This window comes from Meles meles, chromosome 2, assembly GCF_922984935.1.
Source record: "Meles meles chromosome 2, mMelMel3.1 paternal haplotype, whole genome shotgun sequence".
Classification (NCBI taxonomy): Eukaryota; Metazoa; Chordata; class Mammalia; order Carnivora; family Mustelidae; genus Meles; species Meles meles.
In genome coordinates, this window is record NC_060067.1 from 120384318 (window position 1) to 120408902 (window position 24585).

The 24585-nt window shown below is 44.1% G+C and overlaps 1 protein-coding gene across 4 annotated transcripts in view; it reads right to left on the reverse strand.

Annotated features, from left to right (window-relative positions):
• Positions 1 to 24056, reverse strand: part of HERC3 (HECT and RLD domain containing E3 ubiquitin protein ligase 3) — a 122307-nt gene extending 98251 nt beyond the window's left edge. Inside the window, exons 1-3 of one of the 4 annotated variants that reach the window (XM_045987919.1) lie at positions 23923 to 24054; positions 21225 to 21286; positions 10772 to 11039 (exon numbers count right to left, since the gene is read on the reverse strand). In XM_045987919.1, the coding sequence (XP_045843875.1) occupies positions 10772 to 10997 (226 nt within the window). In that variant the 5' untranslated portion in view covers positions 10998 to 11039; positions 21225 to 21286; positions 23923 to 24054. Of the gene's footprint in view, positions 1 to 10771; positions 11040 to 17161; positions 17283 to 21224; positions 21287 to 22982; positions 23137 to 23922 lie in introns of those variants that run through there. The other 3 variants (XM_045987926.1, XM_045987936.1, XM_045987945.1) reach the window with 3 other exon arrangements.
• Between the last annotated feature and the right edge of the window lie 529 nt (positions 24057 to 24585).

Genomic DNA, 24585 nt, shown 5'->3' on the forward strand with positions numbered 1-24585 from the left:
TCCTCCATCCTTAAAATTCTGTGATCGTCTTTAAATAAAGATCACTCTGATCTTTACTGACCTAACCCCAGAAATCTCCCAGAATCCATACAGAACACAGCAACATAACAAAATAGTAAAACCTATGAGACCTGTATTTATTTAACACATTTCCTACCCTATGTACCTACCATACTGGGCTTAGCACTTAAATACAAAACTAAGATACTCTTAAGAAATACACAATTCCAGGGCACCTGGGTGGCACAGTGGGTTAAGCCTCTGCCTTCGGCTCAGGTCATGATCCCAGGGTCCTGGGATTGAGCCCCGCATCGTGCTCTCCGCTCAGCGGGGAGTCTGCTCCCCCTTCTCTCTCTGCCTGCCTCTCTGCCTGCTTGTGATCTCTCTCTCTGTCAAATAAATAAATAAAATCTTTAAAAAAAAAAAAAAAGAAATACTCAATTCCGCGTCATATATACTAAACACCACCAAATCATTGCCTCATAATGACAGCCATCAGTTTCGTTCAAGGCCAATGTTAAGGTGTTGCTGTTGATTTCATAAAAGGAACTACAGATGAGAATATGAGCAAAAGGAAGATGCCATGATTCCACTTTAAGGTGTCAAAGAGCCTAGATTGCTCACAATATGAAATAAGCCTTGTGGAAGATGCTGTGTGTGCTTACCCATTAGCCATCACCCACTTTCTCCTTGCACTAGAACCTTTAGGGTTGCTGGGCTCCTCCCCAGTCCTAGGAGAGGACACTTGACTATGCCAAACTGATAGTTCCTATTTCATTGACTCAGGCACACCAGTGACTGGTCTATGGTAGGCCCATACCCCAGGCCGGACCCATGAGACAAAGGAGAGTGTATGCGAGGGAGTTCCTAGGCAAGGTTTTCCCCATTTTTGAAAGGTGACACAAAAGAAAACTCCCCTTCCCATGTGCCTTTGAATACAGCTGTGTGAGAATGTGATGCCTGGAACTGTGGCAGTCACTTAATGACCATGAAGGGAAAAGCCCAAGGAAGAAAGAAAACAGATTGAAAATGGCAGAACAAAAAGACGGCAGACATCTGCAAGCCTGACAGTGTCCTTGTGCTGATTTAACCAATCCTAGAACTTTCTATAAAGAGAGGATACATTTTATTCATTGTTCCTGCAGAAATGTAGCTTAGTATTCTGTTACTTGCAGCTGAAAGCATCCTGGCCATACCCACAGGCCCATTTAAAAAAAAAAAAAAAAAAAAGGGGGGACACCTGGGTGGCTCAGTTGGTTAAGCAGCTGGCTTCGGCTCAGGCCATGATCCCGGTGTCCTGGGATCGAGTCCCACATCAGGCTCCTTGTTCGGCGGGGAGCCTGCTTCTCCCTCTGCCTCTGCCTGCCATTCTGTCTGCCTGTGCTCGCTCGCTCTCCCTCTCTCTCTCTGACAAATAAATAAATAAAATCTTTAAAAAAAAATAAAAACCAGGGTCAGACAGGTTCAGACTCCAAAGTGACTTCTTCTTAGGCAACTGCAGAATGCAGAAAGGAAAACCACTTACCTTCTTTCAGGTCATTTGAATCCCTGCTCAAATATTTACCTCTATCAAAGTGAACAAGAAGCCTAAAGTAATCACACACAGAATTCAGGTGGGCTCAGCATAAATCGGTTGCACCTTATTTTCCGGAACTGTGGCAAGATTAAATCACCTGGCTAGCTGTTGCCAAACAACTTCTAGTCCTCTAGGAGCATCACACAGTAAGCCTTAGTGTACTGTAATGACCACAGTGGCCTAATTCACTTCACTTCCCTTTGCAATTTTGGACCAGGATGCCGGAGGCAATGTTAACCATATATATGGATAACCCATTTTTACACAGTGCCCAATATATATGCAAGGTATTTTTCTTGGGACCTAAAGTAAAAGACCCCAAAAAGTTGAAATAAAGACTATCCTTGAAAACTCAAATATAAGTGTAGCTTCTCTTAATGACCCTGGTTTATAGCATCTTCCTCCCCTGTATGCATAGACCATTCATCAAATCCTATAGTGATTACAAAAAAAGTAATCAAAGTACTCATTTTTAGTTATATACATGTAATGAATTTATTAATTTAATATGCTAGAATAATAAGATCAAAAACATAGTAAGGAAAGATGTTACCACAAACTACTACAACTACTGAGAGCACGTGAGTCCTAACTTCAGGCCAGGCACTATTCCAAACACCTGAGATAAACTTATTAAATCCTGAGAAAATCTTAATATGTAGATATTATTATCCATGTTTTATGACTAAGAAAACTGGGACTCAGAGACATTAAGCAACTTTCCCGGAATCACACAACCAGTGACTGGCAAAGCCAGGATTACAATATTAAAGTCTGGTCCAGAGTCCATCCTCTTACTCATTAGACTGCCTCCCATAATTAGCTAACACTCCAAATTAAAATCACTCACAATAACAATTTCAACTGCTGTGAGTCATCTAATAATTGTAAAGAAATTGCAAAACATGTCTTAAAATGAGTGAAAAACTAATCCAAAATCTGCAAGGACAGGAGAGAGTGTATCTGCTGGAGAATTACCAAAGAGGTCAACATTACATGCTATGAAAGGGTATTTACTCAGATTCCAGTAGCTCCTGAAGAACTGTAAAATACAAGCTAAATAAACATATACCATCCAGACTGATAAATTTCCCAAAAACACTCTACCTATCCTAGACCCATCAAGCTCACAGACCACCAAGGTATACCAGAGATCATCAAAATGACAAAATTGTTATTGCAACACAAAAATTCAGAAGCAAAGGCTGGACTTACCCACTAACGTCATGGAAAATCCCTGGAGAATGACACCATTCTGAAAACTGCCCCTTCTCTGATTGCTAGATTTCCCTCCTCCCACAAGCTCACAAACTAAGGTAAACTTGAACTTCGTATGTGGGTGGTTGTAAAAGATGGTGTCCATGAGAAATGTGAATGTAGCACTGTCAGTGACCTGACTCAGACCTGACTCTTCACTACAACTCCCATTTGGACACACTTAGGACCCTGGTCATTTGCTCCACACACAGTGAACAGGATCACGTAATCTTTACAGGAACAACAGGAAGAGTTTACATCCCCACCTAGCCTGTAAATGCCCAAAGGGTAGGATCTGCACTAAATGCAGTGTGTTCTTAAATAAATAAATAAGTAATAAATTAATTAATTAAATAAAATGCAGTGTGTTCTCACAGTAATGGCAACAAATGAGGAACCTAGTAGTCTAGTCACTCAGTAAATATCTGCTGAATCAATTACTGAATGATAAGAAGTAATTCAAGGAAATAAAGGAACAAAGAACCAGAGGCAAATTGCAAGGCAAAATAAAATATATCAGCCTGAGATATGAATGATCATGTGTGTTTTTCCCCCAGATATCTGGCAGTCAAAAGAGCATAAAAGAACTGGCTGGCAGTCACCTGATGGTTTTAAAGATGAAAAGGGAATTAATTGTTTCTCTATACCTTTAATCAAAACACCCTGAACATATCTGGCATTTAACCAGTAAATGCAAGTACACAAGCTTCTTGGCAGCCCAGTTTATACCCTCTTGTTTCTTTTGTAAGGAATGAGGGGAGATTAAAAGTAAACAAGAGGAAGAGTTTAAGAATAAAATTCTATTGTTTTCTTCCAAGCAGCCAGCAAAATTCCACGATTACTAAAACCAAACTGTCGGCACCCAAGCAAAACTGAAACTCAACTCCCTTTCCTGTTCTTCTTTACTATACCTGGGATGATATAATACTGACCTACTTTATAGAACTATAATAAGGATTAATCAGCTTAAAAATGTCAAACTCATCTAGAGGAAGAGAGATTATGATACATATAGTTAACCACTTCTAAATTAACAAATGAAGGCAATCTCTTTTATCACAATGCAAACCACTGTTAGTTAAAAGTAACACTGCAGGGCGCCTGGGTGGCTCAGTGGGTTAAAGTCTCTGCCTTCAGCTCAGGTCATGATCCCAGGGTCCTGGGATGGAGCCCCACCTCGGGAGCTCTCTGCTCAGCAGGGAGTCTGCTTCCTCCTCTCTGCCTGCCTCTCTGCCTACTTGTGATCTCCGTCTGTCAAATAAATAAATAAAATCTTTAAAAAAAAAAAAAGTAACACTGCAAATTTTTAAAAGTCACAAATAACACCTCACATTAAAGAATATGCCCAGGTGTCCGGGTGGCTGGGTCAGTTAAGCAGCTGCCTTGGGGCTCAGGTCATGATCCCAGGGTCCTGGGATAGAGACCCCCATCGGCCTCCCTGCTCAGCGAGGATCCTGCTTCTCCCTCTACCTTCTGCTCCCCCTGCTTGTGTGCTCACGCTGTCAAACAAATAAAATTTTAAAAATCTTAAAAAATAAAGAATATGGTCATTAATAAGTACATACTTTCTAAAACTTTCAGGTATCTTTAAAGAAAGTAGGCTGCCAAAAAAAAAAAAAAGAGAGAGAGAGAGAGAGAGAGAAAGAAAGAAAGAAAAAGAAAGTAGGCTGAGTACAGACAGGAAAAAGTAAATTTTGATGACCCACCCCAGAAAATAAAATTATTGAATGACATTGGCTCCTGAGCTCCAGGCCTCTGAACTACAAAGCTGTCCACTCAGCTAAAAGGAAGTCACCACATCTCATAGGGTTTGATTACTCCCACCGCCGTCGTCATCATCATCATCAGAAAGGTTTTCACAGCCTCCTGGACCACCTGCCACCCCTAATAAGAAAGGGATGGGGTTTCTAACAGGACAGTGTTGGGATGGGAATATTTCCTATGGCACCTTCTGCCTTTTATTTCTGAGTCATGCGGGGAGAAACAGGCACTTCAGTAATGGGAAGTCATTACAGGGTGGCTTCCCTTTCCTTTCAGCTCAGCTAGTTTGCTTTTCCCCAAAAGCTGATTAACATGACCGAGTTACCACATCCTTCAGATGCCCGAGAGGAACTTGATAAACTAGTTGAAAGTGTTACTTCTACCAGGGTTAGCAGCAACCACAGCTCTCGGAATTGACGCTTTTGAGATATTCTGCTTTATAAACCTCATTTATCAAACAGCGGGAGAGCTGTTACATATAGGAATGGGCATTATGGAAATGCTTAGGTTGAATACAAAATGTGAATGTGAATTGGATTAAATTACCTGCAAGGAAGTAAAAGGAACCAATCATAGACAGGAATCAAACCCGGTTGCAGAGAAATGTTACAGTCTGCTTATAAATGGTTACCTTTGAGGTTTCCTATGAAAAGGCTTCCCAGAATATCAATGCAGAATTTGAAAACTTTAACATCGTGAAGTTAGATGAAATAATTGCACCCTACCATAGTTCTTGCCTACTCAAAACAGAAAGAAAGGTTGGAAGAGGTTTACATAAATGCAGATATCCCGAATAACATAAGGATTAGCTGAAGCTAAAATCCCAGTATGAAAAATCTGAGTACCCATGGGGAGAGGAGACCGTGGGTTTGGCTGAAGAATACAGTGCTGACAACGTGGCTGGGTGGGAATAAGAGAAGCAGGGTAAACAAAGGTAAAATACTTGAATTTTTCTCCTACGGGCAACCAGTTTCTATTTTAGTTCAAAAAATATTTCAAGGGGCGCCTGGGTGGCTCAGTGGGTTAAGACGCTGCCTTCAGTTCAGGTCATGATCTCAGGGTCCTGGGATCAAGTCCCGCATCGGGCTTTCTGCTCGGCGGGGAGCCTGCTTCCCTCTCTCTCTGCTTGCCTCTCTGCCTACTTGTGATCTCTCTCTGTCAAATACATAAATAAAATCTTTAAAAAAAAAATATTTCAAGATGTGCTTAATGTTCAGTTATAGTTTAGTCACTTTACTTACAAAAATATCATAATTTGGGGGGGAAAACGCATGTTTTGCTTGCTTTCTTAAGAAGGGGGAAAAATTAAAACTTTAAAAAGAAGGGGAGGCACACAAGTCTTCCTATAATGTAATTCTGTGACTCTATATTGTCAGAAATTAGGAGATGAATTCATGGGCAAAAACATGAGGAAATTAGTAATAATCCCACAATGCCCTCATCACTGAAACTATCCCTGATTTGGGAGGAGAGGGAAGGTTGATAATCATAATGTGATACAGAGAATGAGGGAGAAAAAGGTCATACAGAACATACAGAACAATTATAATCCAACTGGTTTTGTTTTTGTTTTTGTTTTTTAAGTGGGACATTGAGTTTAGATGGGACGTTGAAATTCTGCCCATAAAAAATGCTTCTGGGAATCACAGGGCTCTTTGCCTTTGGCCAAAGCACAAACGAATGCGTCACAGAGGCAGCTAAGCTAGAAGCCCCAGCTGCCCAACGCACTGGGAAAATCTCAGACCTTCATATCCAGGAGTTTCAGGATTTGCTGTGTCCTTGAAATGCCCTCTCTCCATCACACAGGGAGACACACAAGAAGTTGGTCACATAAGTACTAAGAAGTAAGAGAAATGAGACAACAAGAAAAGCACAGTAGCCTCAGGAAAAGCAAAAGTAATAGGTAACTATTACATGTTCTCAAGGAGAAAAAAAAAAGAAACCCTTTAAAATCACTATAGAGTGCTTTAGATCACTGCTATGTCACAAGTATAGGATTCCTCCTCAAAAAATGAGTTTGTGGGCACCTGGGTGGCTCAGTGGGTTAAGCCGCTGCCTTCGGCTCAGGTCATGATCTCAGGGTCCTGGGATTGAGTCCCGCATCGGGCTCTCTGCTCAGCGGGGAGCCTGCTTCTCTCTCTCTCTCTCTCTGCCTGCCTCTCTGTCTACTTGTGATCTCTCTCTGTCAAATAAATAAATAAAATCTTTAAAAAAAAATGAGTTTGTGTCCCTTGCAACCACACCAATCAGAGACAGTGTGTACAAGCTGATCTACCAGCAGGGCAGACTCAAGGCACATGTTCTTTTTTTGTTTTTTTTTTTTTAAAGATTTAATTTATTTATCCAATAGAGAGAGACACAGGGAGGGAGACACAGGCTTCCCACCGAGCAGGGAGCCCGATGTGGGGGCTTGATGTGGGGCTTGATCCTAGGACCCTGGGATCATGACCTGAGCCCAAGGCAGATGCTTAACAACTAAGCCACCCAGGTGCCCCTCAAGGAACATGTTCTGACGGAAGAGTCTCATCCCATCATCCCGGTGCATCCCCTCCCCCATCTTCTTCCACCTTTCCTTCCCCCTCTTTAATCCTTCACCCTACAAAGTCCTTTGGTCTGGGCAATGGTGTGGAATTGAAATCACAAACCCGCCCACTGTCCCCAGAAGTGTCCTGAGAAAGTGGTCTTCTATCAAGTTCCCTCCCCAAACAGCACGGGGGTTCCTTGGCAGTAGCACTTCTGCGGGCCGGGGCCAGCAGTGGCTGCCTGAAAAAGGGTCTGTCACTGACTTCCCCCTCTCTGCCTAGTAGCTCTCCAGGTCACAGTTCTCAATAAACACATGGAGAAAACAAGCTCATTCTCTTTTTTCCAGTCATTAAAAATGAACCCAAACAGTCCCCAATTTAGGAACACACCTACCAATGAAAAAAAGTTAACAGAGAGGGAGGTGCCCACCCACATAATCTTTCCATTCAAAGAGGAACTATTCCACAGCTGCTATGGAGTTTATAATTAACAGACAAGCTTAACCAACAACAGAAGTTTCTGGAATCTACTGTAATTTACACTAGGGCCTTGCTTATTACAAATTTAGATTACAAGCATGGGCTGGATTCTGTGTCTGAATCCAAAAACCTTCTCCATGCACCTCTAGCTCAAGTCTCTTGCAACCACTCAGCTTTGCCTACAGGGAGAGGCTGCAGGCTCAGGCATTAGCCTGACCCAGTGTGCAGGCAAGAGCAGGGACTGCTCCTGCTCACTCAGTCCCAGAGCCCACAGACCACCCACCGCTAGCTCCATGGAGCTGTCAGGAGGCTCCTCCGGAACAATGTCGCATTGCACTGAGATGCGTTCACCATGATGCCTCCCACAGGTCCTTGCGATCATTGGACTACAAGCTTTTTGTTTCCTTTCTAACCAGCCACCCCAGGTAGATCCTCTCACCCCAGGTTCTAAGACAAAGGTGGGGTGGGGGAGGCCGCCACAGAGGGCAGAGTCACAGAGCAGACAGACAGGAGGGGGGAGCAGGGCAGCTTTCACAGGCCACTGGTAGCTTTGCTGAGTCGTCTTTACCATTCGAATCTACAAGAGCTACATTACAACAGGGAGTCTCCTTTTACAGGAAAGGGAACTGAGCTCAGAAACGCAGTGAGAGACGGGTAACACCTACACCAGCTTTGCCTTACTCCAAATTCCACCCTAACTAAGTCGTCTCTGCAATCCTGGAAATATCTCCTCCTGGTCCCCAAAACCCTCCCTCCAAGGCTGGCCATTGTGAGGACAAACCCTTCGAGGATCATTGGTATGAAATGGGCCTTAAATGTCTCTAAGTCCTGGGGCGCCCGGGTGGCTCAGTGGGTTAAAGCCTCTGCTTTCCACTCAGGTCATGATCCCAGGGTCCTGGGATCAAGCCCCACATCGGGCTCTCTGCTCCGCAAGGAGCCTGCTTCCTCCTCTCTCTCTCTCTGCCTGCCTCTCTGCCTAGTTGTGATTTCTCTGTCGAATAAATAAAATATTAAAAAAAAAAAAAAAAGTCTCTAAGTCCTGGCTGAACATACGCATTCCCACAGGAGGAAGTGAGCTGTTGGACTGTGACTTGCCATTAATCCCTCTCCAGGCATTAATGGTTAGATTCCAGCTCTCACTTGGGGGAAGAGAGCAAGAATAGGAACTTCGTGTGAGCTTTAATAGAAGGAAGGGAAAGAAGGCCTTAGTTTTTACTCTTTTCCAAAAAGAAAACCATTTTTAGAAATCAAAAAACTTTCCCACACATTATAGTTTTATGTTCATTGGTAAAACACATAATGGATAGGAATTATTAATTCAATTAGGAATTGGTAGCACCATTATCGAATTTTTATTTTAATGAATAACAGAATCTACTAACATTTGAAAACCGGTAGTATTAGGTACATTGTACATATAAAGGTGTACAAATATAACGGCCCATGCTACAAACTCCTTCCTTGAAATCCTAAGAGCCCAGGGCCCATAAAACCCTATCTGAACATTGAGATTTGCTCCAGGTGAGTAGGCCTGATGGGATGTCTTAGGGAGGGCTCCAATGAGGGAACCTTGAGGCAAAGAATGGGGAAGGAGCCCACAAATCATACTTCACATACTTCATTATTTTGCTTAAGATTAGCCCTCCGGGGGTGCCCAGGTGGCTCAGTCATTAAGCGTCTGCCTTCGGCTCAGGTCATGATCCTGGGATCCTGGGATGGAGCCCTGCATCACGCTCCCTACTCAGCAAGGAACCTGCTTCTTCCTCTCCCACTCCCGCCACTTGTGTTCCCTCTCTGGCTCTGTCTCTCTCTCTTTCTGTCAAATAAATAAATAAAATCTTAAAAAAAAAAAAAAAAGCCCTACAGCCCTCTATCCAATGGTCAAATTATTAATTTATAAATTAATACTGACGTTTGGGCAGGTGAACTATGGAACACAGCCACTTGCTATGGGAATAAATATGAGAAAGGAGGGAGACAATGTGTCATGGAAAAAACTGACCTCATCCTGATGCCAAACTGACCTTCCTAGATAAACATGAGAGAATAAAATTATCTAGAAAAAAAACATGAAAAATTTTAGTTCATCCTGATGCCAAACTGACCCTCCTAGACAAACACGAAAGAGTAAAATTATCTAGAAAAAAAAAAATCAAGGCTGTTCTTTAATGAAGCTTCTGTACCTTCACTTGGTTTGGACTGAATAAAAAAGATAACAAGTAACAACAAAATGACACACACCCACATTAGTGTAAAAAACACTACATGGCCACAACTGAACACACATCATTTCTCACCAAAGGGAGACACATTTTAAACATTATCACCACCCCTTCTAAAATCCAAGACTGAGAAAGTACCTCATAAATTCTTGCTACCTCTATGCTGAAGGTCAAACTCACACAGAAAAAGTGGGAAGAAAATAAACTGAAATCACTGGACAGCCCCTATACGGACAGCCCCTTTCACCTTCCATCACCAGTCTTGCCACACTATGCAACATTCCCTCAACAAGGATGGCACCTTGACAGCTATGCCTTAAAAAAAAAAAAAGTCACAGGATACACTCAGGTGTGAGCAATAACTAGGTGTTCCTGACAAACGCATGCATACACACACACTTGCTGAAGTCCAACTGAGCCTCTTACTTGACCCCCGAAGGCAGAATGGCTCCTTCCAGCAGAGTCTTCAACTTACCTCACACATCCTTCCACAGGAATTCCCAGAGCCACACCATCACCACCTCCCACTCACCTATCTCTTCATGCCCAGCACAGTGCTCATCCCACAATGCGACACGGAAGTGTGTTGCCAAAAACTGGCGAGTGAACACACGATCAGGGAAAACGTCTCTGATGTTGACTGTGTGAGGGTTACAGATCAACAAAATGATCATACTGTCTCAGCATTCGATTACTGGGGAAAATCCTTCTCTAACTCTGAACTAACTCATCAACCTCCCTCCCCTGGCCAATGATATTACATATGTGATCTAATAAGACAAAAAAGGATATCTCACAAAAAGACTTGATTTGAACACAGAAGTTCCGAACAGTAAAGGATCCCTGCACCAGGGAGGTGCAGGTAATCTTCTGCTCGGTAGGTGATCTTCAACCCACTCTCCTCCTTTCCACAGCCTCTCTCACCATCATGGAGGCAGAGTAGGTGTGCTCACCTGGCTTATTTCCTTCCCTCTCGTGGCCCAGCTGCCCCTTGGTATTCAAACCGCAGGTGTAAACTTCCCCATCCTCCAGCAAGAAGACGGAGTGGTTTCCTCCACAGGCCACTTCCTTGACGCTTCTATCGGATATGAATCCACACACCTGTGGCTCGGCCACAATCCCTTGCAGGTTGGTACTGATCCCAGGTTGGCCCAGAGACCAATATCCCCAACATAACATTGTTCTGATCCTTCAGGGAGTCATGTAGCCTAGAAGCGAGTTCTGTAAAAAAAAGGTTAGAGAGAAAAACAGGTCAGAGAAAATCACTTTTAAGTAATAATCAATTTAAAAAAAAACAACACCCCTCTTAATATGTTCAGATACCTTGTATCTCAAAATAATACATATATATATCATTGAAAATATTTACAGTAATGATGCTATTTTTGTGTTTCAGTAGTTTAAAAAAACATTTCTAAACAAATTTTGTTTGTATAAATGAATAGTAAACACAGACAGAATGTGACTTTTAGATCGCTGATAAGAAACTCAGTACAGGGCGCCTGGGTGGCTCAGTGGGTTAAGCCGCTGCCTTTGGCTCAGGTCATGATCTCAGGGTCCTGGGATCGAGTCCCACATCGGGCTCTCTGCTCAGCAGCGAGCCTGCTTCCCTCTCTCTCTCTCTCTCTCTCTCTCTGCCTGCCTCTCTGTCTACTTATGATCTCTGTCAAATAAATAAATTAAAAATCTTTAAAAAAAAAAAAAAGAAAGAAAGAAACTCCAGTACAGGAGACTCGCTAAAACAATATTTGCAAATCATTATGGCAATAACAGTCTGGAAATTACCCTACTAACTTCATCTTGTTGTTTCACCATGCCCCTTTTGAGTTTTCTGCTTATTTCAAGTTTTGAAATTTTTTGAACTAATTAACTCCTTTAGGTTAGCTTGGATAGTAATAATTCACCACTTGAAACGAAAACAAAAAATGAAGAAAAAAATGTTATCTTCTCTGTCGTTTCTTCTTATTCATCCTTCTGGCTCTGAGTCAAGCTTCACTTCCTACCTAAAAGCCTCTAGGGGTCATTCCGGCCACATTTAGCCTGCAGCCCTCTGACACAACTACTGTATTGCCTTGATTGGAGACTTTCTCTGTATCTTAACTCTTCAGCCAGATTTTAACTCCCTCAATTAGGGACCCCAGTATAACAGACCTCTTTGCTTTAGCAGCTACTCAATCAACTTTTGGCTGATCGCTGCTGACTCCAGTCCAAAGTTTCCTCACCTTTTAGAAACTTATACTTCCCTTTCAATATAAAAAAACCAAAATCTCATTGCTCTCTACCAGTTCACACTCACTAGAATGGCTATAAGCAAAAGGACAGATAATAACAAATGTTGGTGAGGATGTGGAGAAACCGAAGACTTCTAGGTTGCTGGGAGGAACGTAAAAATGTGCTGGGCCTTTGGAAAATATTCTGGCACTTTGTCAAAAGCCTAAATATATAGCTACCATATGATCTGGCAATTTCATTCCTAGGTATATAGCCAAGAGGACTGCAAACATATGTCCACACAAGAACTTGCACATAAGGGGCACCTGGGTGGCTCAGTCAGTAAAACATCTGACTTTGGCTCAGGTCATGATCCCAGGTTCCTGAGACTGAGTCCAGTGTCAGGCTCCCTGCTCAGCAGGGAGTCTGCTTGTTCCTCTACCGCTCCCCTTGCGGGGGAGCACGCGTGCTCTTTTTCGCTCTCTCTCAAATAAATCTTAAAAAAAAAAAAAAAAACTAGTACACAAGTGTTCGCAATACCAAAAGGCAAGAATAAACCCAAATACCTATCAATTGAGGAATGGATCAACAAAATGGGGCACTTCCATACAAGAGAATATTATTTGGCTACCTATGGTAATATTATCTGACTTATTCTTTGAACTCCTAAGGCTCTCGGGAAAGGTATGGAAAACTCAAAATAAAATATAAAACTGAATCTCAAGATGCTTTCTTAACCACAAAGCTCTGTTTCTTCCCAAGATTTTTATTCCTTGTCTAGACTCTCGAACTAAAAGGACATTCAGCTTAACTGTTATTCTTCAAGTTAATTACAAAGGGACACAAGATGAAACACGAGCTGGGGCAAGGGGGTAGGATATACATGTTAAAAGACCAGCAAAATCACATAATCTTTTCATAATTTAATTTTCCCAACTGACTTCTCTCATCATTTTTAATGTTTCATGAATTCACCTTATCCCACCTACCAATAATTACATAAGCAGCATCATAGAGCTTACTACACAACAGTCACTGTGCTGATAAGCATTTTATATTATTTCATCCTCACAACAACCGTGTGCCATAAGTACTATTTTTAGCTTCATTTTCAGGTAAAGCAAGCCTCAGAGAGACTGAGAAGCGTGCCCAGGGTCAAACAGCTAGAAGGCGCCAGAACCAAGCTACAAATCTAGGCCTGATGCCAATGTCCACAGTCTTAACCACTGGGCTGCACTGCTACCCAAGCAGATTTACCGGTCACCCACAGGGGCAAGGACACAAAAATTACTTGCAGAACGACTGTCGTCAGGATACAATACAGGATGCCCTGCAAAGTTGAAAATAAAGTTACCCTCTGAGAGTGAGACTAGTCAGAATTAAGAGATAATGGCTGAGATTGGGCAGCTGTAGCATTAAGCCATCCCCTTAACCAGCCAAGTACAAAGAGTGCATCTAAAAATATGACATCAAGAAACTATGATTGTATGTCTGCAAGAAGGTCTATAAACAATGCTCGCAGTTTTATTCACACTAAACAAAAATGGCAGAAACCCAAATGCCCATCAACAGGAAGCTGGATAAACAGATTGTAGTATATTCATACAAGGAATACTACTCATCAATAAAACAGGGGAAGGTACATGGCTGAAAACCACTTAACCTAAAAGAAAGCTGCAACTCAATGTGATGCAATCTTTCTGAATAATAAAGGTTTAAAAAATATTCCTCAAGGGTGTTATCAACTGCCTTTTCTTATCCAAGTCCCTCTTCACCTAGTAACGAAAATTCACTGCTCTCTTGCACAAGGATAAGATTGGCCGAGCCAATCAAAGAACACCACTCCAGGGGCACAAGAGTGGCTCACTCAGTTGAGTGGCTGCTGCTGGCTCGGGTCATGATCCCTGGATCCTGGGATTGAGCCCCAGAGCATGCTCCTCAGGAACCCTGCTTCTCTCTCCCTGCCTCTCTGCTTGTTCATGCTGTCAGTCAAATAAATAAATAAATAAAATGCTTTTAAAAGACCAAGGGTGCCTGGGTGGCTCAGTGGGTTGGGCCTCTGCCTTTGGCCCAGGTCATGGTCTTGGGGTCCTGGGATAGAGCCCGGCATCGGGCTCTCTGCTCAGCAGGGAGCCTGCTTCCCCCTCTCTCTCTGCCTGCCTCTCTGCCTACTTGTGATCTCTCTCTCTGTTTCAAATAAATAAATAAAATCTTAAAAAAAAAAAAAAACCCTGCAAGCCATATACATGACCCCCACCAAGCCAGTGAAGGCCACCTGTAAGCCACAAGACATGACCGCAGCAAACCAATAAGAGAACGCCCCCTGAGCCATTGTGATTGGTTCAGGGATAGGATCACAGTCACTGGAACTCTGAAGGAAGGCTGCCATTTGCCTCTGAAGGATGACGGAAGCTGCTGGAAGCTTTGTCCCCTGCCACACGAGGATGCCTTTGAGACATTACGACTCTCCCAGCCAGAGTTTCAAACACAAGAGACAGAACGCGTCCCAGTACTGTTCCTTAGCTGGGAATCCCCCCCTTGCCTGGTGCCAGGACCACCCCCTTCCTTATTCCTAGCTGCAGCTGTTCTTCATTATTCGTGGACTCCATGCACGCGAATTTATCTACTCACTCAGCGTATTTGCAACCCACGAGCAATACTTGGAGCATCTCTGCAGCCATTCTCAGATCGGGGCAGAGAGGAGAAAAATCTGAATCACCCAGGCGCACGTTCCCAGCCGAAGTTGAACAAGAGGACACTCTGCCTTCTCATTTCAACTCTCATACTGTAAGAATGTGCTCTTTCTGCCATCTATTTCGTGCTTTTCAGATTCCTATAGATTTTTTGGTGATTTTGCTGTTTAGAATGCCCCCACGCACAGCACTGGAGCTGCCCATGTTCCTAAGTCCCAGAAGGCTGTGCTGCAGCTCAGAGAGAAAACACACTGGTTAGATGCGCTTCCCTCGAGCCTGAGGGACACTGCTATCCGCTGTGAGTTCAGTGATGCGCCATCAAGCGTGGGATGCATCTAAGGAAAGGAAGAAGGAATTCACTGATCTATACACACAGTGGCTGCGGAAAGTACCACAGTAACACCTACAGGGCACATGGAAGCCACACGGAAGACGGAAAAGTAGCTGGATCTGGGGGATTCATGAGATGAGCAGCGCGCAGAGCGGACAGCACTGCTGGCAGGCTGGAGACCAAAGAAAACACCGTCGCGTTACCAAGGAGCTGAAAAATGCTAAACACTCTCTTGGCTAGTGTTTTGTCATAAAGAAATATTGTCTACAATTGATCATTTGTAAATATATATAATTTGTAAATGTTTATATATATATATATATATAAATATTGACCACTTGTATAGAAATTGATCATTTGTTAAAAAAAAAAGAAAGAAAAGAAATATATATATATATATATATATATATATATATATATATTAACCTAGGTGCCTAAACAGAAATACACATAAAACACACACAAAATGAGGTTATACATGGACCCACTAAGCAGAGGCTCTTAGCAGGAACCTCACTTACCCCATATCTCTAGAGAAGCAGGAGCTCAGTACTCACGAATTCAGTGTTTGCAGCGGCTTTGTGGAAAGTAACTACCACAAACAACAAAAATCAACGGCAGATAGTGCAATCTCCCTTTTTTGTTTATTTAAGATTTGTTCAAATTGGGGCACCTGGGTGGCTCAGTCATTGGGCGTCTGCCTTCACCTAAGGTCATGGTCCCAGGGTCCTAGGATCAGGCCACATCAGGCTCCCTGCCACGCAGGGAGCCTGCTTCTCCCTCTCCCACTCCTCCTGCTTGTATTCCCTCTCTAGCCATGTCTCTCTCTCGCTCAAATAAATAATTTTTTTTAAAAAAGATTTGTTCAAATTAGATTTCTGTCCTTTGAAATTTTAAAAAGTCCTGACCGATAATAATTACATTATTAATAACAGTAGGTAAAACTTAATTTGAGCTGACTCTGAGTCTGGCACTTTTGCTCTTTGTTTCACAGATATTAACTCATTTCATCTTCTATGAGGTAGGTGCTGCTATTATCATGTTTAACTTATAAATGAAAAGAAGGGGAACCAAAAAAAAAAAAAAGGATAAAGGTAAAGAAAAAGAAAAAGAGAATGAAGAGTCTTGACTAATTCACATAACTAGGCAATGGCAGAGTTAGGATTTAAGCCCAGAGTCTATGCTCATGACCATTATGTCATCTAATAATGAACCTAGAAAATAAGGAAGCAGCCAAGGGGTCAGAACTTCCCAATGTCTCCAGCACCATGCAGAGGGAAAGGGTACCATTACCAGTCAAGCTGTGAAATGCTAAGTAATCACTGCCCAAGAGTAGAGGTGGGTAGATAGGATTCTGTAACGTTAGTCATTAAATTCACCCAGCCACTTGCCTTACGTAGATTCCATGATTAACAAGCAACCTTAAATAACTTGGTTTCCAAGGCAGTTTCCACTATGGGGAAAGAACACCATGACCAGCTGACCCAAGTGTCCCAGTCTTCCTGGCATTCTACTTCTCATTATCAATTTGGCATCGTGGATGTATTAGCTTCTTGTAAGTTTGTTTGGCATGAGTCGGTCCTTGAGAGTCTGCTGAACTCTCGGTGCTTTGGCCAGCTGCAAGCCTGAGGAAGCCGCCTGGCATATGGCCTCTCCCTGATTTAACTTCCATTTATTTCAAAAAAGACAACTAGAACTGTTGTTCAAGAAAACATCAAAAATCCTCCCCACCTGAGTTACAGTAATGGAATTTTCAAGTAGTCAAATAACAACTACTTACTAGGAGGAGTAACAAACGAGGAACCACAAATAAAATGTATTCCCATGAATGGATTAAAAACCCTAATTAGAAATGTGATCTAGGTCATCATGAAGCTCTGCCAAAACTATAGCAGGAGGCACTAAAATCATCTAGCTTTCAGGAGAGAAGTTCAGGGCGGTGCAGAGACCAGCCCTTAATCTAACTTTCACTTAAAAGTACACTCTGGAAGAACCCGCAAATCTAGTAGCAACTGGCATCCATGAATTTAAGGTCTAGCTTCAGCAGTGTTCCTCATCACTTGCTATTTTGCTCTCCCAGGTCCTCCCACCTATTTTTCCTCACTCACTGTCTCTCCCTTGCTCCTGGAGGAGTGGAATCTTCTCCCTCCTTCCAGAACACACAGTTGTGAGCAGTGCGGCAGAAGAATCCAGGACTGCGCTCGGGTTCGGCACCTACGCCAGCCACTGCAGTCCCAGCCCCTCCTTTTCCTGCCTGATCTCCCCGTCAGAAAGCAAAAGGAAGGAAGACCTTCTGTTCCCTCTATGTCACACCTAGTACTTTTCCCAGCCCTTCTCCTCATCTATTTTTGGTAAGATTCAGGATAATCTCAGCAGGGTTTAAGGGTCAAAAGGACTAAGGTTCAAGCCTGAATTAACCACATGCTAGCCGTGAAGCCTTGGGGAAGATATTTAACCACTGCTTCCTGTTTCCTGTCTCTAAAATGGGGAGAAGAGTGCTTAGCATGATGCCCAACACACAGGACTAAGTGAGCAGTAAATGTCAACTGCTGTACCTGTACCTCCCTAGGCCTCGTGCTCTTCCCCGAGACCCTCAGCAAACAGGACAGCCCCCAAAAGAGGCTGGGGGTATGACTCCTTTCATCCTCCCCGTGGTTAGCATTAGCTGTGTTCCACCAAATCATGCCACAGCAAAGCAGCACAAACCACCATCTGTCATAACTTTGATGAAGGGGATTCCAGGTTGTTAGAAGAAAGTTTTTTGCATGTCTTTTCTTTCAAATTCTGGGTGGGGGGTGGGGTGGGACTAGATAAAGCTCTTTTTATTAGTCCTAGTAAGTTGAGTGCTAAAAGATAAGCTGTAATTCCTAAACTTTGTCTTATTAATCAAACCAGGCACACAGCAGCCTAATGACTGATTCTTATTCCTTGTCTGAAAGTCACTGAAACCTAAATGACACTCGGGCAGGACTTCTAATCTCATTTATAATAGAGCTAAGCGTCCTTTCAAATAAGCTTAGAAGACATTACCTGCATGATGTATGGGGAAAAGGGGGCTCTTTTTCAACAGCAGGAAAAGGCAATGCCCAAGGCTTTAGGGCTCTGCAGGCCCTCCCCAAATCCAAGCTTAAAATAAATCTGGAGTCAAAACTCAAGCGCAGAATTAACTCCAGTAACAAAGGAGATTTATTATTCTGATGACACGCTATATTGTTAAAAATGTTGCTACCAGACAGAAATGGCACAGAAAGCAAAGAGGAGTTTTCAATCATGAGAATCTTCTCCTTGCTGCTTTCTCTCTCTCCTTCACTTCTCTCCACTTCACTTCACTTCACTTCTGACTTAGGTTCTCTGTTTTGGGCAGCACAGGAACCATTTCTAGCCCTCCCCAGATGATCTCATTACAGGTGGGACCTTCTTCACTAGCTGGTGCTGGGCCCTATAGAACTAGAAGAACGAGCTCTCTGCTGTCTGTGTAAACTGTGGGCTGCCTTCAAAAGACACTTGACCAGCCTGGCAAGAACTGAAAAGTCTGACAGTGCCAAGTCAAAATTATGGAGCAACCAGGGCTCTTACACACAGCTGGGAGGAGTGTAAATTGACATAACCACTTTGGAAAACAAGTTGGCATTATCCAGTGGAGGTGAAGATGTGAAAAGCCCACAGTAGGGCAGTTTCACTCCCACACATAAGACCAGCACAATCCGGGGCGCCTGGGTGGTTCAGTGGGTTAAGCCTTTGCCTTGGGCTCAGGCCATGATCTCAGGGTCCTGGGATAGAGCCCCATGTCAGGCTCTCTGCTCAGCAGGGAGCCTGCTTCTCCCTCTCTCTCTGCCTCTCTGCCTACTTGTGATCTCTCTCTCTCTGTCAAATAAATAAATAAAATCTTAAAAAAAAAAAAACAAAAAAACAGCACAATCCAACTTACCAAGGACCTATGCGGCTCCTGCATCATGCTGAGAACTGGAGATACAAAGATGAGTGAAAACTGCAAACTGAACTTTCAGCAAAGATGGAAATGTTACATACCTGCACTGTCCAGTACGGCAGCCACTAGCTACACATGGCTGCTGAACACTTGAAATGTGGCTAATGCACTTTAGGGACTGAAATTACCTGAAATCACTTTTAATTTTAATCCAAGTCATATATAACTAGTGGCGACCTTATTGTACAATGAAGCAAGGACCCCATGGCCAGGTACCTTGAGATATATGCACAAGGATGTACAGGTCAGCACTGCTTGAAACAGGTAAAACAAAGACAACACAAATGTCCATCAGTAAGGAAACGGATACCCTCTGGCACAGCAGTCAAAAATAAATGCACTCTACAACCACCACTGAAGCTAACCTTGAAAGCAATGTTGAGGGAAAAAAAATGTTACACAAGTATAACAAGTATTTGTAGATAAAAATCTTAGCAGTGGCAAAGCTTTGAAGAAAAGCAAAACAAAAACAAAAACAAGACAAAAAAAAACAACCCTGAAATATACAAGGTAATGATTTTGGAGTCAAGAGAGCTGGAGGGTACAGAGTATAAGGAGCACAATGGGAGCTTCGACAGCATGGCTGATGTTCTGCTTCTGTTCTTTTATTGTTGCCTCTTAGCACATATATTACATATATTGTCTTACGCCTACAATTACTTCACAGTAAAAGAAACTGGAAAGTACTATGGAGGTAGTGTTGCTGCTTCCTGCATTTTGTCCACCACTCCTCCCCCTGTGCATAGGCTGGGAGGTTCTCCATGGCAGGGATAGGTTTCACTCATCTCTGTGTCTCCAGTTCTCAGCAAAGTGCAGGAGCCCAGCAGCTGCTTGCTAAGGGTCCTAGTGACCTGAACCCAGATCAGAGAAAACCAGCACTCCCACAACGTAAGTTTGTTAACAGTTTTGTTCACCAGGTTATACTAGAGAAACATACCCTATGCAGTAACAAAAAAATAATACTGTATTCCCTGCATTCTAAAATGTACCCCCCTAAATAAATAAAAATTTAAAAAATAATAATAAATAATAAAATAAAATGCACCCTCCTAACCATTTTTAAGCAGATCTGAAAGCAGAATGCCTTCTACGATCGAAGCTTCTACGATCATTACAGGGTAGTGGTTCTCAGTACCCCCAGCATGCTAGAACTCAGGAACATAAGCTTGGGGAAGGAAGGACTGAGCCTCTTTTGTTCATTTCCCAATCCTCAGAGAAGTGTCTGCCACACAGTAGGGGCTCAATAAACAGTTGCTAAGTAAAGAAAAATAGTTACTATTACTGCAAACCTACTATGTATCTGAATCTTGCTAGAAACTTACACAGATTATTTAGTTTGCCCTTTACAGTAACCTCAAGGCTTAGCAAGGTCAAGTGCCCAAAACACTATGTAAATAAGTAGTTGAAATAGAAATTCAGTAAGTGGCAAAGGCAGGATTCATATCCACACTCCAAAGTCCATGCCCTTAAACGTGACACGGTACCATCTCGCGAACAAAATGAAGCCAAGTTCTACCTCTTCACCACTTTCAGAAAATAAATGTTTAAAGAAAACTGCCTACAGTTAGTGAGCTTATTATTAGCTAAATCACCGGCCATCTTTATAGGAAAACAGAACATATGTTAGCTAGAGATGGGGGAGAGGCAAGGGAAACAATCTCACAGACAGACTTTCCTCCATATCCACCCTGTCTTACAATAATATTAATCCAATTACTGATTCACACACAGAAACACAGGGCTCCAACACTGGTAAGTACTATTTCCAAATGCAGTAAATGTCTAAAGAGAACAGAGTTACATTATCAAAGAGATCATCTTATTAAAAACACCTTCAAAGTCCATTTGATCCAACCTCTAGGCAAAAGACTTCATTCCTAACCTCATTTTAATGGCAGCTGAAACCTTCCGAGGCCAAAAGACTTTGGTCCTCTGAGAAGTGAGTGGCTGAAGCAGAGACCAGAAACTAGGTCTCCTACTTCCTGGGCTCACCTTGTTCTCTTCACTACATCACAGCAGAGGGACGTCATTAAGGATTTGTTAAGGTCCCTTTCTAGGAGCTATACTAACCTGAGTCCTTTACATAGTTTATCTTGTTTAATCCTCTTGTCAATTCTGTGAGTCAGAAATTATCTCCATGTACAAGAGGAGGAAACTGGATTCAGAGAAATTAGGTAACTCACCACAGGTCACACCCTTGGCATTTGGACTAGAAGCCAGAATGGTTTTCCCTCACCTCAAAGACCTGCAAGTTCAAAAAAATCATAATTAACATTAGCACAGTGCTACAAAGTGCTTTCACATTATTGAAAAGGAAATGAGAAGTAAACTTCTGTAAATAAGAACATTTTTATATTTATGCAAACTTAAATATTCCCCAATAACTGTACCTTAAAACTGGAGTTTGGTTAAATACCAAAATAAGATAATCTCTAACCAACTCCAAAGATGTCACCTTTAAAAGTGAACTTGAGGGGCACCTGGGTGGCTCAGTGGGTTAAGCCACTACCTTCAGCTCAGGTCATGATCCCAGGGTCCTGGGATCGAGTCCCGCATGGGGGCGGTGGTCTCTGCTCAGCAGGGAGCCTGCTTCTCCCCCACTCTCTCTCTCTGCCTGCCTCTCTGCCTACTTGTGATCTCTGTCTGTCAAAGAAATAAATAAAATCTTAAAAAAAAAAAAGTGAACTTGAGACACAGCACCTTAAAAAATTACTGGCATTTGTAGTAAATATAAAGGGAAAATTATATTATTTTTAAATCTCCCATTTCAGTTAAAAAGAGAAAATTTTGAAAAATAATTCAATTTTGTCTATTTTCCTCCATTTTTCCCATGTGCCACACACATTATAGCTTATTTTGCCAGAACTGTTTTTGAAGACTTTCTCTTTCATTCCTGTCATCACCACATCCTCTTTCATGCAAAACAAGATGAGACTGTCTGAGAGGCACCTTAAATCTCCCAAAAGAAAAAGTGGTCCATAATTTTAATGTATTATCATCATAACTTTATTTCTATCTTCTTACGTAAAAAAATCCCATCCAAGTTGGAGAATATTACTTTTATTTCTGAAACTGCAGCAAAACTATCTTGTATCTCCAGGAGAAGTGCAACTCTCACGTTTTAAAAAATCTATTTAATTCTTATGCAAATCTTAAGAAATTTAAATTAGTTACTCAGAAGGAAATGCTATAACCAACAACTCCCCACACCATTGGGAACATTTTAGAATCTGTTTCTTTTTTCAAAAATAAAAATCCAACTACTTAGAGAACAAGTAAAACTGTATGCTAATGGACCGTTTCTTTTTTACATGCCAAAGGAGTTTTGCCATAGAGGCTGTAAGCCTTCCTCCTTGATTCCTGAATACCTTCTCCAGAAGGTTCCTAGCCTTGATGTGGTAAGACATTAATGTGTAATTCATCTATTTTGCTTTAAAAGGAAGTTAAACATATTACTCCCCTTTTCTGATTTATAATGGCATTCCCCTGGCCTCCGGATAAAATAAAGTACAAGAAGAGAGAGCTTCACAGTAATCTGCCTAGTAAAACAAGACCTGTCTCTCCAGAGTCACTGCATTTATAAAGGCTGCCAATCCTCATTTTATTTCACTTTTCTTTCTTCTCAGTCTGGAGTTAAAAATCAGCTCACTTGATGTTATCAGATCATCAAATGAAAGGGTCTAGAAATAGCTTCCTATTTGTGGAAGGAGCCAGAAGACATTCAAAAATGGAAGAGAGCTCTCGAATCGTCTTTGCTAAAGCATTCCGTGTGTAACGAATGCAAGCAAAATCCTGGAAGGCTTGCTCAGCTATGAATCCAAGGTACTTCCTAATGGGGCTGATTTAAAAGCTAAAGAACAATGTAATCAGAAAACAGCCAAAAACCGTGACAGACCAAAAGCAAAGTTCAAATACACATTCCCCGGGGCCGCGGTGCATACCCAGAGTCACTGCACGGTTGCTTCAGGTGCTGCTCTACCGTGCTCCCGGGCTCCTCTGTTTCAGGTCACACATGCTCGTCTCTGTCAATTGTCCCATTTGCTCACTCCACACGTTTACAAACGACTCAAAGTGCCACCTGCCCCCGAACGTCCCAGCTCCTGACACCCCCGCGTCCGTCCACGCACTTACGTGTCCGCGCGCGCACACACACACACACACACGCACACACACGTGTCCACACACACCCTCGCCCCGGCTCCGCCCCGCAGGCGGACTCGGGCGCAGCGAGCGGGGTACGGCCTCCGCTGGGTGGGTGGTGCCGGGCGCCGCGGCGCTGTCAGCTCGGACTCCGAGACCCGCGTCCTCGGTGCAAACTCCTCGCGGCCGCCGGGGTTCCCCCAAAACGCGGAGGCCTCCCCGGCTCCCTTTACGCCGGGAAACGTGCGTGTCCCTCACCGCGAGGGTATCACCGGAGCCCCGGCATTCAAATGGGGACAGGCGAGGAGGAAGGGGAGGATCCTCTTTTTGACTTTCTGCGTCGCAATTCCTCCTGGTGTGCACGCAGCCGAGTTGGGGTGGGGGGCGCTCCCATTTCTGAGGCTGCTTCCGGCCTTTCTGGGCGCGGGGGCTCTTTCGGTCCCAGGGCAAGCCGCGAGAACGCCGGGGAGGCGCGCGCGAAGCCAAGGGGTACCTAGCGCGCCCGGCCCCGCGCAGCCCCGCCGCCCGCCTCCCGCGCCCCGCAGACGCCGCAGCCACCGCGCCCCGACCTCCCCGCGCGCGGCTCCCGGTCGTGGCGGGGAGCGCCCCGCAGCCGCAGCAGCCCCAGCCCCTCCTCCCGGAGCCGCGCGCTGACAGCCCTGCCCGGCGGAACGCGGCGGTCGCGCGGCTGCAGCGCCGCGCTGACTTCTTCCCGGGAACCCCGGCCCCCGACCCGCGTACCTCGGCGGCAGCCGAACCGCCGCTCGGGATTCCGACTGTGACAGCCCCTCCGGCCCGGCTCGGGGTTTCTCGGTTTTCGGCGTCACAATAATAAGGAAGTTTCCCCGCAAGCCTGAGGGCGGCGGAATGCGCTGGGCGAGTGACTTCCCACCCGGCCAATGGGGGCCCTTCTGGGGCGGATTGGCACCAATGGCGGCCGCGGCGGCGCCAGAGGCGGGGCGGCGAGGTCCGCGGGCTGGAGGCGGGGAGAGGCCCAGGCCGGGGAGGGAGGCGGGGGCAGCCCGAGGTGACAGGACCCGCGGGCCCCGCGAGGGGACAGCGGCGCGGGCGTGTGTCGGCCCGGAGCCGGCTGGCAGACCGCGAGCGCGCGCGCCGGAACGGGATTGCTTTGCACCGACGGGGAAGCGAGCGGGACCGATCAGCGGTCGGTTTCTCAGGTTCTGGGTTCTGGGTCTTAATATTTATGCAGAGGTGACCGAAAGCCTTGAGCATGGGAGGAAAATCTAGAGGGTGACAACCGAGGGTGAGTTATGAAGCGCTTTATCCCGCAGTGGAGCAGTCTTCTGTTTCGTACCTCTCGGGAGGACTGGAGGAGGCGCGGAGCCTTTGAAACGCGGGGCTGCGCGGTGGAAGAGAGGCGGGTAGGAAGTCGGGTGCGGAGGC